General features: G+C 48.7%; 1 protein-coding gene across 2 annotated transcripts; it reads left to right on the plus strand.

Annotated features, from left to right (window-relative positions):
- Positions 1-1,219: 1,219 nt before the first annotated feature.
- LOC119331835 (UPF0434 protein CCNA_00107-like) lies at positions 1,220-3,173 on the plus strand. 2 transcript variants are annotated; one of them, XM_037605017.1, is made up of 4 exons: positions 1,220-1,375; positions 1,460-1,514; positions 2,325-2,475; positions 2,882-3,173. In XM_037605017.1, exons 1-3 carry the CDS (start codon positions 1,275-1,277, stop codon positions 2,427-2,429), a joined length of 261 nt encoding a protein of 86 aa, XP_037460914.1. In that variant the 5' UTR covers positions 1,220-1,274; the 3' UTR covers positions 2,430-2,475; positions 2,882-3,173. The 2 variants fall into 2 exon arrangements, with proteins under 2 accessions (XP_037460914.1, XP_037460907.1); XM_037605010.1 differs by lacking the exon at positions 2,325-2,475.
- The last annotated feature ends 11,444 nt before the right edge of the window (positions 3,174-14,617 follow it).

Genomic DNA, 14,617 nt, shown 5'->3' on the forward strand with positions numbered 1-14,617 from the left:
GAGGGTGAGGTGGCGGGCGGTGGTTGGCTGAGGCGGCGGCGGGGATGATGTGGCGCGACGGGATTGGCCGGGGCGACGTGGTCGGCGGACGTGTCCGGCGCGGGCAGACGGGTCCGACAGCACGGAGGAAGAGGAGGCTAGGGTTCATCCGCGAAAAATGGAGGGGAGGACCTATTATATAGGTAGAGGGAGCTAGGAGACTCCAAATGGAGTGCGGTTTTCGCCCACACGATCGTGATCGAACGACTGAGAGCATGGATGGGAGTTAGATGGGTTTTGGGCCACTTTGGAGGGGTGTTGGGCTGCACACAAAAGAGGCTTTTGCGGCTACCCGGTTAACCGTTGGAGTATCAAACGAACTCCAAATGACACGAAACTTGACAGGCGGTCTACCGGTGGTGTACCAAGGCCGCTTGGCAAGACTTGGTCCATTCCGAGAACGTTTAACACCCACTCACGAAAAGAGACAAGAGGGGGACGCCGGAGGACATAGGAGTGTCCGATTGCAAAACGGACAACGCGAAAAATGCTCGGATGCAAGAAACGAACACGTATGCAGAATGAAATGCACATGATGATATGATAAAATGCAATACGCAAGCAAATGACATGGCAACGACGGTGAACAACTGGCAGACACCTGGCGCAACGAATCCGGGGAGTTACACGGATCCTGATGCATAACGCGATTCCAATCCCCCAAGCAGAAGCACTGAATCAAAAACAGGTTACCATTGGCCTCTCTGATCTCTGGCTCGTGCGCGAGTCTCCATGCGAATTTCATCGTCTCCTTGAACGCCTCCGCGCTGAAGGTTTTGCCCGTGCAGACCCTGGCAACTGCCAGCCAGCGAGCCGCCTTGGAGAGCTCCGACATCTCCTCCTCGCCCACAAATACATCGTCAAGCTCCGAGTCCTTGAGTTTCATCTTCTTGAGGGCTTCCTCTAAGTTGATCTCAGCTTTCCTCTTCCTGTCTCCTGATGAAGAACTCCCAGCCCCACGACGGGGCGCAGCTGCCGCCATCGGCCGAACTAGTTAGCAGCGGGGACGGAGTCAAAGCGAAAACCTTAAAACTCGACGGCGCAAAATCGCCGGAGTAGGGGAAAACCCTAGATTAGTCGCCTAGTTAAAACCTAGTAAGAAGGAATGCTTAATAGGTAGTGATTAATTAAAAAAAAAACCTTCTAGAGATGGGCTGGGTTGTCTGAGCCGAACGGATGGGGCAGGTTGGGCTTTCAAAGTTTTGACCGGCCCGATCCACAACCCTGACAGGACGATGAGGCGGACCACGGCGTTGCTGCTGCGCCACGGCGGCGGCGGGATCCCGCAGGCGCTCGCCGACGTGCTCGTCTGCCCCCTGTCCAAGAAGCCCCTCAGGTAGCCAAGCCAGGCAATATCTGGCCCCTCCTACTTCCACACTACTCCCTTTGATTGATCTCGTCTCTTTCCTTTCCCCACCAGGTACTGCGAGGCCAGCGGCTCCCTGGTCAGCGACGCCGTCGGCATGTCCTTCCCGGTGAGTTCCGGTGCCCCCTCCCGCCCCTCTATGCGCCGCGCTTGTTGAATGCTTGGGTCTGCAACCCTCTAGAGGTTTTAGCCGCTATTCCATGCTTGCGGCTTACCTGTTTGCTGTATTGCCTCGGCGAACAAGGAAACACATTCATCATGTGCAAAGCGAAAAGGGGGCCGATTTCCTAGTATCGCTACTTAATGGCACCATGAAATCCGCAGTACAGACTCAATTCAGGAAGTAGCTAGTGATAACTAGTCTTCACACAGCACGTCTTTGTGGTTATCGAGAATTTGACTGTTTGAGATGAAGTTTTAGAACATGAGAGAGGATCATGTTACTAGAAAGTACTCCCTCTGTCCGGAAATACTTGTCATCAAAATGAATAAAAGTAGATGTATCTAGATGTATTTTAGTTCTAGATACATCCCCTTTTGTCCATTTTGATGACAAGTATTTTCAGACGGAGGGAGTACTACTGGTGTTAGCATGCTGGGATCAGCGTGTGGGACAGACTCACATACTAGAGAGAGAAGGCGAGAGGAGAAAATGATTAAAGTGCACATATAATGGCTAACAACCAACTGATTTGATGTTCTGAAACAGGGATATTTTATGTCAACTTTGAACTTTTAGGATAAACATGTTCCTATGGAATTTCAGGATCCCAATTTATTGCTTCCTGTAGCAATTCATCAATTTCTTGTGGCATCTCTGGCATACTTACACCACTCCTTGTGAACAGCATCTCTGGCATTTCCACTCATCATTTTTGCTTAGCAGTTAGCCCTGATTTCATCCTGATATTAACTCCAGATAGTAGATGGAATTCCTTGTCTCCTTCCGAAAGGCGGGAAGTTGCTCGAGGACCACCAGAGGGAATCAGGACATGAAACCAGCTCTAGGGATTCCTCTGACTGAATCCAAGTTGTTGTAGTATTAAAAGATAATCGAGATGGAAGCAAGAGTATGTGCTGTCCTCAAACTGTTTCTTGACGCCGTAAATCATTGCCACGTTGATGTGTACTGACTATTTCGTGCAATGGAAATAAAATTATCACATGGTATTGCTCTCACATACTAGAAAGAGAAGGTGAGAGGAGAAAATGATTAAAGTGCACATATAATGGCTAACAACCAACTGATTTGATGTTCTGAAACGGGGATATTTTACGTCAACTTTGAACTTTTAGGATAAACATGTTCCTATGGAATTTCAGGATCTCAATTTATTGCTTCCTGTAGCATTTCATCAATTTCTTGTGGCATCTCTGGCATACTTACACCACTCATTGTGAACAGCATCTCTGGCATTTCCACTCATCATTTCTGCTTAGCAGTTAGCCCTGATTTCATCCTGATATTAACTCCAGATAGTAGATGGAATTCCTTGTCTCCTTCCGAAAGACGGCAAGTTGCTCGAGGACCACCAGAGGGAATCAGGACATGAAACCAGCTCTAGGGATTCCTCTGATTGAATCCACCTTGTTGTACAAGCCGGCAACATCGTTCTGTATTTAAAAAGTAATCGAGATGGAAGCAAGAGTATGTGCTGTCCTCAAACTGTTTCTTGTCGCCGTAAATCATTGTCACGTTGATTTGTACTGACTATTTTGTACAATGGAAATAAAATTATTACATGGTATTGTTCTTAGCCGTAATTTATTTCCGCTTCATGTTTCTCTTTGCTGCTGTACCTGTATAGTGAACCTTGCTACTACTCCCTCCGTTACATAATATAAGAGTGTTTTTGACACTACAGTTTGTACAAGCAAACAAGGATGTGAGGCGTATGTGTGTAAAATTTCAGAATGAAATACATTGAAATGCGACCTGTACAAAAAAGACAAATTCATGGTCTTGAAGGATGAATAGTATCATGTGTTAAAAAGCCCCAAATTTGTCTTTTTTGCACAATCCTCATTTCAACGTATTTCGTCCTGAAAATTTACACACTTGTGCACTATGCCTTCATCTATCTCTGTATTTTTTTTTCAGAATTTTTTGAAATAAAATATGAGTTTTCATGAATTTTGAATTTTGCATTTGGAAGCCTCCATGGAGCTCGGCCTCCAAAAGCAATTTCCGGTCAAAAACGCTCTTATATTATGGGACGAAGGGAGTAAATCAGAAGAACCCTAGAATCCTGATGTCAATATGTTTGAAATCTGCCTTGGGAACTGGGAAGGACTTCTCCAATTAGATAGAATTCTTGAATTTTGCCTCAAAATAGTTTACCTTTTGGATATGGCAAATTATTATTTTTTGCTTGTAATTATGGACCTGTCCTATCTATTAGTTGACAGTTGTTTAAAGAAGAGATCTGGTCTGCACCTCACCCTGGAATGCATGCGTTGTTAGACCCCTCAGTTTGAACATTTTCTTCTTCCCTAGAAGCAGATGATTTCGCATTGTGTTGATATGCCGAAATGTTTCCAAAGCCTGCTGAAATGCTGCCAAATTACTGGTCGAAATTTCACTACAAGCTAGGGGGCAGGAAATGATATTGTTCTCGGTGACTGGGGCCTACTGATGGAATGGACAAATCTAGCATCAGAAGCAGCTTTTTTCTATAGCGTATCTGGGTCTGGAGTCTGGACTAATTTCGGGAGAGAAATCAAGAATTCTATTGGAGGAATAATTATCTGGACTGCCTTCTGAGATGATCAATCATTTGCACCTGCGTGAATTTTCTTCTCTCAGCCGAAAAGAAGATTTTGGAGGATTTGGTTGGACCAGCCACGGATAATCTATCAAGAGAAAGATGAACAGGAAAAGCCTACTAGTACCTTGTAAAGCCGAAAGGTATGGAAAGTTGAGTACCTGCCGAAGAAAAGTTTGGTCCCAGAAAGCAAATCTTACGTCTGTCCGACTGTTCGTCTGGTGAGGAACAGAGTACATACATACTGTACATAGATGCAGAGATGCATATGGTTGCGTAGCATCCAACAACCGTTGCATGCCTGCCATCTCACGCACCCAGATCTGCCAGCGGCGGCTCAGGGGCTGGTTGGCGGTGGCAGCAGCGAAGCGATGGCGGCAACGCCAAGAGGTCGCCTCTGCCACAACCCACAAGGTCGCACATGCGCGTGAGATGGCTCCCGGCGAAGTTCACCTATGCGAGTTCCGGGACAGTTAGCATCTCCAATAGATGAGTAAATTACATCTATAGTACTCAAACTTAACACTAGGATTCACTTTCATCACTGTATTCAGGAAGTGTCAGAATACGGTCACTGAAGTTACGTAAATGTGTCACTCTACGATCACCGCTACCGTATCCATCGTATTTCACTGATGTGGTATATGTTGACCTTCCTAACCGTTGACTTGCTTACATGGCAAGCTCATCCTTCTCATCTTTTTTCGCAGCCGTTGAATGAACCTGAGCACTACCCGCCGCGTATGCCGACTATCCATGGAGCCTGTGTGTAACGCCCCGAGAATCTTGCTACAGTAATCCCCTCTAATGATGCCTTGTCGTCATGCTTTCCTAAGCCAAAATGCCACTTGTCCAAAAATCAAGTCCAATTCAATTCAATTTGCAAGTCAATTATTTGCATCTTCAAATGAGCCAGAAAAATAGTTCACAATATGGCAAATATTCCCTAAGTATTTGTCATGATGAAACCTACCTCTGTTCGATTCCAAAAATGCTCCTAGAAATTATTTGAGTGGTCCAGCAACAATTAAATTGGCCTTTTCTATTCCTAAAAGTGTGTAATCATTTCCAAATGCTCAAAACAATTTTGTGCAAATTCACAATATTGCACATTATTTATTGTGGCATGTGGCACATTTTACAAGAGACATTTGGTGCTCGGAATAATTGCAAAGCAGTAGCTTTTGATTTCCAGATAAGAAAAACTAAAAGAAAAAGGCAAAGGAAAGAAGAAGGGGTGGGAGAGCCCTGGCCTCCCCTTGGGCCTCGGCCCACCTCGGCCAGCCGGACGGCCCACAGCCCCCTCCTCCTCGCTGCCCTGGGGATCTGCCCAGCAGCCCAACCCCCACCCTCGGTCGTCTTCTACTGCTCGACCGACCGCTCGGTCGCGGTCGCCACTGGACCGGCTCACCGGCGTCATCGACGAGGGGATAAGATCCCCCGACGCCTCGGGCTTCCCCGTCTCCCCTCCCCACTTGCCTCCTCGCCTCCCAGATCCACGCGCTCCTCCCCCTCTCTGTCTCGCTCGCCCGCCTCACCCGAGCGCCATCGCCGCCGTCCCCCGTCGTCACTGCGGCCACCGTCGACCCCGAGCTTAGGCTGCACGTCCACGAGCTCCGCCGGGGTCGACTCCTTCGAGCGGTGGCCTCAGCTGGGGCTCGGAGGCGCTGCAGCACCGGATCCCCTTCGTCCTCTTCTCCGGCCGCCGCGGAACTCCGTCGACCTCCCCCGACTGCTTCTGCTACTAAACTGAGCACCGGCCTTCATGAGCCCCTACGTGAGCGTCTCTCCCTCTCCTCTTCCCCCTCTGTTTGCGAGCTGCTGCCCGTAGCTACCCGACACCGACGCCACGCGCTGCCGTCCGCCATTGCCGGCGTGCAGCTCGAAGCGCAGCCGCCCGAGCCCTTCCGTCTTGACCGTCATGCTTCTGGCGCGCCCAGGAAACCGCCCAGCCACCTAGCTCTCTCAAAACACCCCAGGAGCCGCGTTCTGTTCACACCCAAGGACCGCCGCCGCAAACCTCGTCGCCGGCGCCGTTTCCGGCCAAGTCCGGCCGTGCCTCTGCCACCGTTCGACGCAGCGTCGTTCGCCCGTTCGAACGCACCCTCGCGCTCGCGAAACGACCCCCTGTGGACGAATCCCGCCGCCCTCCCGTTCGCTCGGCCATCGGAATGGTCGCCGGAGTTAGCTCCGGCGCGTCTCCGGCCGGTGCCGAGCTGGCACCCACGTGGCACCTCCCCGTGCCACTGACTGGTGGCCCCCAGTGGACCCGCTGACCCCGTTGACTGGTTTGACCAGTCAACCGTGCTAACGGGGCAGCCCTGAGGCACTGACATGTGGGCCCCCCCTCTGTTATATTAGTCTAATAACGTTTTATAAATAAAAATGATTAGTTAACCTAAAACACTCGCTGACGCCCAGGGCCCACGCCCCTAATTAACCCTGTTAGTTTAGTTAATCCACTATTAAGCCAGCAGAGGCTGACATGTGGGTCCCAGTGGCCCCATTGGTCAGCTTTGACCAGTCAACCGGTCTATTGACTTGCTGATGTCAGCATGGTGTCATGCTGACGTCATATTCCTTTTTTGTTAATTTAAATAATTTCCGAATTTTAATAAAACTTTAAAAATTCATAGAAAATAAACCGTAACTCCGATGAAAATGTTTTCTATATGAAAGTTGCTCAGAAAAATCCAACGAATCCGAATACGTGGTCCGTTCATCTGTCACATGCCCCTAGCATGCTGAACATGGAACTTTCCCCCTCTTTCCTTTGTCCGGAATCCACCTAACGTCGGGAATTCACCCTCGGATGTTTCCCCCCTTCGTCTGCAACGTGTAGTACCGCGTTAGAGCACGCTTAGCGCTACGTATCGTCATGTCATGCTTAGTGTTACCTCTGTTTACTATGTATTTACTGTTTCTTCCCCCTCTTCTCTCCGGTAGACCCCGAGGCCGCTGATGCCCCGGTGATCGACTACGTCGTCGACAACGACCCCTCCTTGCCAGAGCAACCAGGCAAGCCCCCCTTTGATCATCCCGATATCGCCCATTCCATTCTCTCATGCTTGCATTAGATTTTACTACTGTTATTGTTTGCTCCTATTCTGATGCATAGCCTGCTTTTGTATCTACTGTTGTACCTTACCTGCTTATCCTAATCTGCTTAGTATAGGTTGGTTAGTGATCCATCAGTGACCCCCACCTTGTCCTTGTTGCCCCAGCTTCATCATTGAAGACCCGATCAACGGGATTGAAGACCAGGCCCCGGCACCGCACATCACTTTCCCCTTAGTTGTTCGACACTGCTGGGTTACTATCGAGTGCCGAGGGTGAGACCTCTACATCACTTCTGATGTTAACCCTGTAGTGTAGCTATTCGGTCGTGGTCATCAAGGGTGATTCCACCTTAACCACTTCCGATATGACTCTGTCGTGCAACCCCTCAAGTGTGAACCTCGGGGGTGATTCCTCTTACGTTCACCTTGATGATTACATTGAGTGGAATTCACCGGGGGTGATTCCTCGGGTTTTCCCCTTGATGTTTAAACACACAGTTACTATGGTTACTATGACTTTACACTGAACCATGTTACTAAAGACGGGTCGACCCTGAGGGGTGCCCGCGCGAGCATAATTGCGAGTGATGAGGAGTCGGGTTGACCTGGAAGGTGCCCATGAGATAATTACGAGGCGTGGCCGGGCATTCTTAGCCCTTGCCGCAAGTCCTCGAGACGGGGCAACGGGGTCACATCTTTCGTGAGTCTCTGCTTGTTACCGCGCGTTCCTAATCCACTACGATTTGGATATTTGATCCGAGGGGCCTCTGGCCTGATAGCACTAACCATCACGTGGGCATAGTATGGGCGTTCTGCGTCGTATGCATCAGCCGAAGCTTAATAGACGTCAGCGACTGAGCGGCGCGCGCCGGGTTGGACTGGTAAGCACCTACCTTTTTAAGGAGGTAGCTAGGTCTGCTCACCGGCCGCGTTCGCAACGTGCAGGAGTTTCCGGGGAGATGGCCCATGACCCCTGGGGGCATAGGTTTAGTCCGGCGTGCTGGCCTCTCTATTAAGTCTAGGTCGGGTTGCGGCGTATTGTTTGGCCGAGGCCGGGCATGACCCAGGAAAGTGTGTCCGGCCGGAGTTAATCGAGCGTGGTGGGTAAGTTGGTGCACCCCTGCAGGGAAGAAAACATCTATCGATAGCCTGTCCTACGGTAACGGACACTTGGAGTTGTATCCCGATCGATACAACTAGAACTGGATACTTGTGATGAGAATTGGAGGGTGATGAGAATTGGATTGTGATGATAATTGGATAGTATGGCTCTGGGATTGCTTTCTCGCGGGGAGTCGAGAAAGGATCTCTGGCCGAGGTTGATAACACTACTACCACTTTACTTTATGCTACTCTACTCCCTCTTGTTTGCTGCAAGATGGTGGTTTCCAGAAGATGCTAGTCTTCGACAGGACTAGGCCTTCTCTCTATTCTGGCATTTCTGCAGCCCAGTCCACATATACAGCCTTCCTTTGATAATGTTGCATCTGTAGTGTAGATCCTTGCTTGCGAGTACTTTGGATGAGTACTCACGGTTGCTTTGTTCCCCCTTTTCCCCCTTCTTTCTTCTTTCTGGTTGTTGCAACCAGATGGTGGAGTCCAGGAGCCAGATGCCACCTTTGACCACTACTGCTACCCCGAGGGTGCCTACTACCACGTGACGGACGCCGACGACCAAGAGTAGTTAGGAGGCTCCCAGGCAGGAGGCCTTGCCTTTTCGATCGTAGATGCTTTTGTGCTAGCCTTCTTAAGGCAAACTTGTTTAACTTATGTCTGTACTCAAATATTGTTGCTTCCGCTGACTCGTTTGTATTCAAGCTGATGTATTCGAGCCCTCGAGGCCCCTGGCTTGTAATATAAAGCTTGTATTATTTTAATTTGTGTCTAGAGTTGTGTTGTGATATCTTCCCGTGAGTCCTTGATCTTGATCGTACACATTTGCGTGTATGATTAGTGTACGATTGAATCGAGGGCGTCACAAGTTGGTATCAGAGCCGACTGCCTGTAGGTAGCCCCCTTTCCAACTCCTTGGCCGAAGTTGAGTCTAGTCACTGAAAAACTTTTACTAATATTGGCTGTGTGGCTTATGGGCCCACGTCGCTATTGGGTGGTATTAGGATCTTTTATTCCTCGTCTATACTCTGGGACTCTGAACTCTCTTCTACTCGGGTTAAACGAATTTACTAACTCTGACTTTAGGTTCTCGTAACCACTTCCTACTAAAGAGCCCCTTCATTCCAGATGACCGCTTGCTTCATCAGAAGATTCCGAAGATACTCCTTGATGTTTTCTCGAGACCCTTGTGCCCACCGCCTTTGCAATTCCCTGCCATCGATAAATCCCCATGGATAGCTACATACACTTGCCGTCCGTACAATCATTCCTCGATGCTCTTGTTATTACAAGATGCCCCGAAATTCTCTTTTGTTTCAAGAATCCTTTGAGCTTACTGCCTCGCAGTTCTTTGCCCCATGAATACACCCCCCTTCGGATAATTCCTCGCACTCACCGAGGATCCGTTCATCCTCAGTTGTTCGTGTGATTCACAAAATTCTTCGAAATACTATGTGATCTTCCGAAAATCCTCTGCAGCCTATTGCTCTTGATTCTCCTTGCCTGCTTGCACTACGATTAGTTCCGTATGTCGAGCAATATCCTTTAAAATTCTTTGTGGTTGTACTTCTGTTCCTATGGATTCAACGTGTGAGCGAATACTGGCAATCACCAATTAATCCTTGGAAATTTTCTTTCCGTCTCCGACATCGCTCCGGTTATGAGCTGGTTCTTGCCCAATCAAGATTTGATCAGGTGCACCTCTAAGTCTTTTCAACTTATCATCTTTTGATCAGAGCCTCTGCTTCCGATCCTTCGTCTTGAAATCATAATTCCTTTGTACCCAAGCATCGAATCATTCAGACGTTTCTATAAGCCAATGCCTTTGCATCCCCTTCTTCATCTGATTGATTACTGATAATCACATCAACTCTGTCGTGAATCGCCAGATCCATTGCGGGGTTCTTATCCGACTGTGTCCTTCACATCCAAAGTCTTGTGAGTTTTTCCCTGATACATAACACCTTCGGTAAATTGTATCATCTGCTTTGACTTCGATACTCTGCTTTTGAACTCGTATCTTTGCTTGGTTGATGGTTGTATAGATTCGTAAAAATGCCCCGATGGGTTGAACTTATGCCTTCCATAATCCGTGTGAACCCGAGAGTTCTCACGAGTCTTACTCTACTGGTACTTCGGCAGATAAATCCTCTGCACTACAATTTCTTCGAAAAACGAGGAGTGAATGAAAGGTTATGCATTGAAGAAGTGGGAGTCGACCTTGAACTTTGTGTTCATGCCCATGGACCCGATGTGAAACTTATCATGGAAGCTTCTTGTGATAATAATAATCCCCTTGTTATAAGTTCATATGGTATCTATGTTTGGTCCTTTGCAACCGTGGTTCTGAACATGGTTGTTCCCCTTTGATTCCATTTCTCGGACAAGTTAAAGCACTTGTCTTCTACAGACTAATGCATCTCCGCAACCTCTATTTTGATCTTCCTTCAAGTATTACCCTTCGGTACCTCGAGAATAACAAAGAACCGTGTTGCTTCCTACGAGTCTTCATTTGGTATTGCTTCTCATCGATTTCATATTTCCCCGGGTTTTGAGTTGTTAGTCACTCGAGAACGCCGATAAGTGAATCGATTCCACACTCCGATTCTATAACTCTTAAGTAATTTTTGTTGCTTACGAGTTTAATAATCCTTCAAGTCATTCCTAGCCTGATCAGCTGTATTATTACCGTGCTAAATTTCAACTGTGCTACCAGGTCCTTTCCGGAGCACAATCTTCGACGACGAGCTAAGCTTATGTCGATCTTCCTCATTATACCATTTTGCCATGAACAACAAGCTTGCTATCGAGTTTGTGTCGTACTCGTGGTTTCAATAACCTTTCGCTTCATCCTTCCTGTTGCTTGATGGCATCGCTCCTCGATGGCATCTTCATAGAGCCTTTCGACAAATGCGTCGTGATCAGCATCAACATTTTGACTTCCATTGAAATGACAATTGAATTCATGGTGAGGAATACCATCCTTGACCTTCGATGATTTGAGTTATCATCGACAACCCCTTTGTCTTCTTTCCAACGCATGTTTGATCATGTCTTGGTTATACCTTGGACTCCTTGCTAATCCCGCAACTGTTCCTTGGGTATTTCTTGTGATTTTTCAACTACAACCCCTACTTGTAGCACCATGTTAATGCTACCTCGAAGCATGACTGAGGTATTCCGAATATCAACAAGAACATTGGAAGCACATTGCCGAATGTTTCTTGATCTATTATCCAAACACCGTTGTATGGGTAATATCATGATTCTTCCCTTGCCCCCTTTATCTAAATGCTTTTGAACTTGTTGTCATATCATGTATATCCTGCTCCGCTTCCCCTTGGGAAGGATATACTCCCAATTCTTGTGTGTAAACACATTTTCCTTTCCAATGTTCTGATTAATCTAATGATCACCTTTTCTTTTCCATTGTTTTATTTAAACTTTCTTGTGGTTTATGAGATCTAAGCAGTAATAGTTCCCTGCTTAGGAAAACACCTCGGTGTAAAATTTGTTTGTAAGACCTTGTTGTTATTGCTGTTGACATTCCGGTAACCACCGATGGACGAGAACTTTGCCTATGGGTCCGCCTCGTTCAACGAGCAGGAAAATGGTTCTCTTCGTCCCTCGCCCTTGGTACCAGCGTTGTTGCCAACGTAACTGACAGGCTATACTCTGACCTGCATTGCTATCATGATCATGCAAATTGATTAGTGCCTTCCTGCTGTTAACCCACATGGTGGGCCCATAACCCACAGTTCCACAGGATCGGAACCTGACTCTTATGTATATCTTTGGTTCCGAAATATTCTTGCAATTGGCTTCGTATCATGTGCCACCATCAGAGGGATGATCTATTCCCGATGCTCTGGACCCCCTTCTCACACTCTGTTCAGGTATCGATTGTTTGTCCATTCGCTTGAAACTTCCTATTGTACCTTCATATTTTGCTCTCGATGTTTTCTTAAGTTTCAACTCGAGGGGTACATCTGCCACTTTCCTTGAACTGTTCACCAGATAATTAACCCTATAAGGGTCAGTTCTCCCAAAGTTACTCTTTACTTCCGCACTTAAATCTCGGGACGAGATTTCTTGTAGTGGAGGAGATTTGTAACGCCCCGAGAATCTTGCTACAGTAATGCCCTCTAATGATGCCTTGTCGTCATGCTTTCCTAAGCCAAAATGCCACTTGTCCAAAAATCAAGTCCAATTCAATTCAATTTGCAAGTCAATTATTTGCATCTTCAAATGAGCCAGAAAAATAGTTCACAATGTGGCAAATATTCCCTAAGTATTTGTCATGATGAAACCTACCTCTGTTCGATTCCAAAAATGCTCCTGGAAATTATTTGAGTGGTCCAGCAACAATTAAATTGGCCTTTTCTATTCCTAAAAGTGTGTAATCATTTCCAAATGCTCAAAACAATTTTGTGCAAATTCACAATATTGCACATTATTTATTGTGGCATGTGGCATATTTTACAAGAGACATTTGGTGCTCGGAATAATTGCAAAGCAGTAGCTTTTGATTTCCAGATAAGAAAAACTAAAAGAAAAAGGCAAAGGAAAGAAGAAGGGGTGGGAGAGCCCTGGCCTCCCCTTGGGCCTCGGCCCACCTCGGCCAGCCGGACGGCCCACAGCCCCCTCCTCCTCGCTGCCCTGGGGATCTGCCCAGCAGCCCAACCCCCACCCTCAGTCGTCTTCTACTGCTCGACCGACCGCTCGGTCGCGGTCGCCACCGGACCGGCTCACCGGCGTCATCGACGAGGGGATAAGATCCCCCGACGCCTCGGGCTTCCCCGTCTCCCCTCCCCACTTGCCTCCTCGCCTCCCAGATCCACGCGCTCCTCCCCCTCTCTGTCTCGCTCGCCCGCCTCACCCGAGCGCCATCGCCGCCGTCCCCCGTCGTCACTGCGGCCACCGTCGACCCCGAGCTTAGGCTGCACGTCCACGAGCTCCGCCGGGGTCGACTCCTTCGAGCGGTGGCCTCAGCTGGGGCTCGGAGGCGCTGCAGCACCGGATCCCCTTCGTCCTCTTCTCCGGCCGCCGCGGAACTCCATTGACCTCCCCCGACTGCTTCTGCTACTAAACTGAGCACCGGCCTTCGTGAGCCCCTACATGAGCGTCTCTCCCTCTCCTCTTCCCCCTCTGTTTGCGAGCTGCTGCCCGTAGCTACCCGACACCGACGCCACGCGCTGCCGTCCGCCATTGCCGGCGTGCAGCTCGAAGCGCAGCCGCCCGAGCCCTTCCGTCTTGACCGTCATGCTTCTGGCGCGCCCAGGAAACCGCCCAGCCACCTAGCTCTCTCAAAACACCCCAGGAGCCGCGTTCTGTTCACACCCAAGGACCGCCGCCGCAAACCTCGTCGCCGGCGCCGTTTCCGGCCAAGTCCGGCCGTGCCTCTGCCACCGTTCGACGCGGCGTCGTTCGCCCGTTCGAACGCACCCTCGCGCGCGCGAAACGACCCCCTGTGGACGAATCCCGCCGCCCTCCCGTTCGCTCGGCCGTCGGAATGGTCGCCGGAGTTAGCTCCGGCGCGTCTCCGGCCGGTGCCGAGCTGGCACCCACGTGGCACCTCCCTGTGCCACTGACTGGTGGCCCCCAGTGGACCCGCTGACCCCGTTGACTGGTTTGACCAGTCAACCGTGCTAACGGGGCAGCCCCGAGGCACTGACATGTGGGCCCCCCTCTGTTATATTAGTCTAATAACGTTTTATAAATAAAAATGATTAGTTAACCTAAAACACTCGCTGACGCCCAGGGCCCACGCCCCTAATTAACCCTGTTAGTTTAGTTAATCCACTATTAAGCCAGCAGAGGCTGACATGTGGGTCCCAGTGGCCCCATTGGTCAGCTTTGACCAGTCAACCGGTCTGTTGACTTGCTGATGTCAGCATGGCGTCATGCTGACGTCATATTCCTTTTCTGTTAATTTAAATAATTTCCGAATTTTAATAAAACTTTAAAAATTCATAGAAAATAAACCGTAACTCCGATGAAAATGTTTTCTATATGAAAGTTGCTCAGAAAAATCCAACGAATCCGAATACGTGGTCCGTTCATCTGTCACATGCCCCTAGCATGCTGAACATGGAACTTTCCCCCTCTTTCCTTTGTCCGAAATCCACCTAACGTCGGGAATTCACCCTCGGATGTTTCCCCCCTTCGTCTGCAACGTGTAGTACCGCGTTAGAGCACGCTTAGCGCTACGTATCGTCATGTCATGCTTAGTGTTACCTCTGTTTACTATGTATTTACTGTTTCTTCCCCCTCTT

The sequence above is a fragment of the Triticum dicoccoides genome, chromosome 1B (genome assembly GCF_002162155.2).
Source record: "Triticum dicoccoides isolate Atlit2015 ecotype Zavitan chromosome 1B, WEW_v2.0, whole genome shotgun sequence".
Taxonomy (NCBI): domain Eukaryota; kingdom Viridiplantae; phylum Streptophyta; class Magnoliopsida; order Poales; family Poaceae; genus Triticum; species Triticum dicoccoides.

What these genes read in the sequence shown, in the direction of transcription:
- LOC119331835 (XM_037605017.1), top strand. Translation starts at nt 1,275, where the DNA reads ATGAGGCGGACCACGGCGTTGCTGCTGCGCCACGGCGGCGGCGGGATC. An exon ending in CTGTCCAAGAAGCCCCTCAG is followed by an intron (nt 1,376 to 1,459) that starts GTAGCCAAGCCA and finishes TTTCCCCACCAG; the next exon opens with GTACTGCGAGGCCAGCGGCT. An exon ending in CCGTCGGCATGTCCTTCCCG is followed by an intron (nt 1,515 to 2,324) that starts GTGAGTTCCGGT and finishes TATTAACTCCAG; the next exon opens with ATAGTAGATGGAATTCCTTG.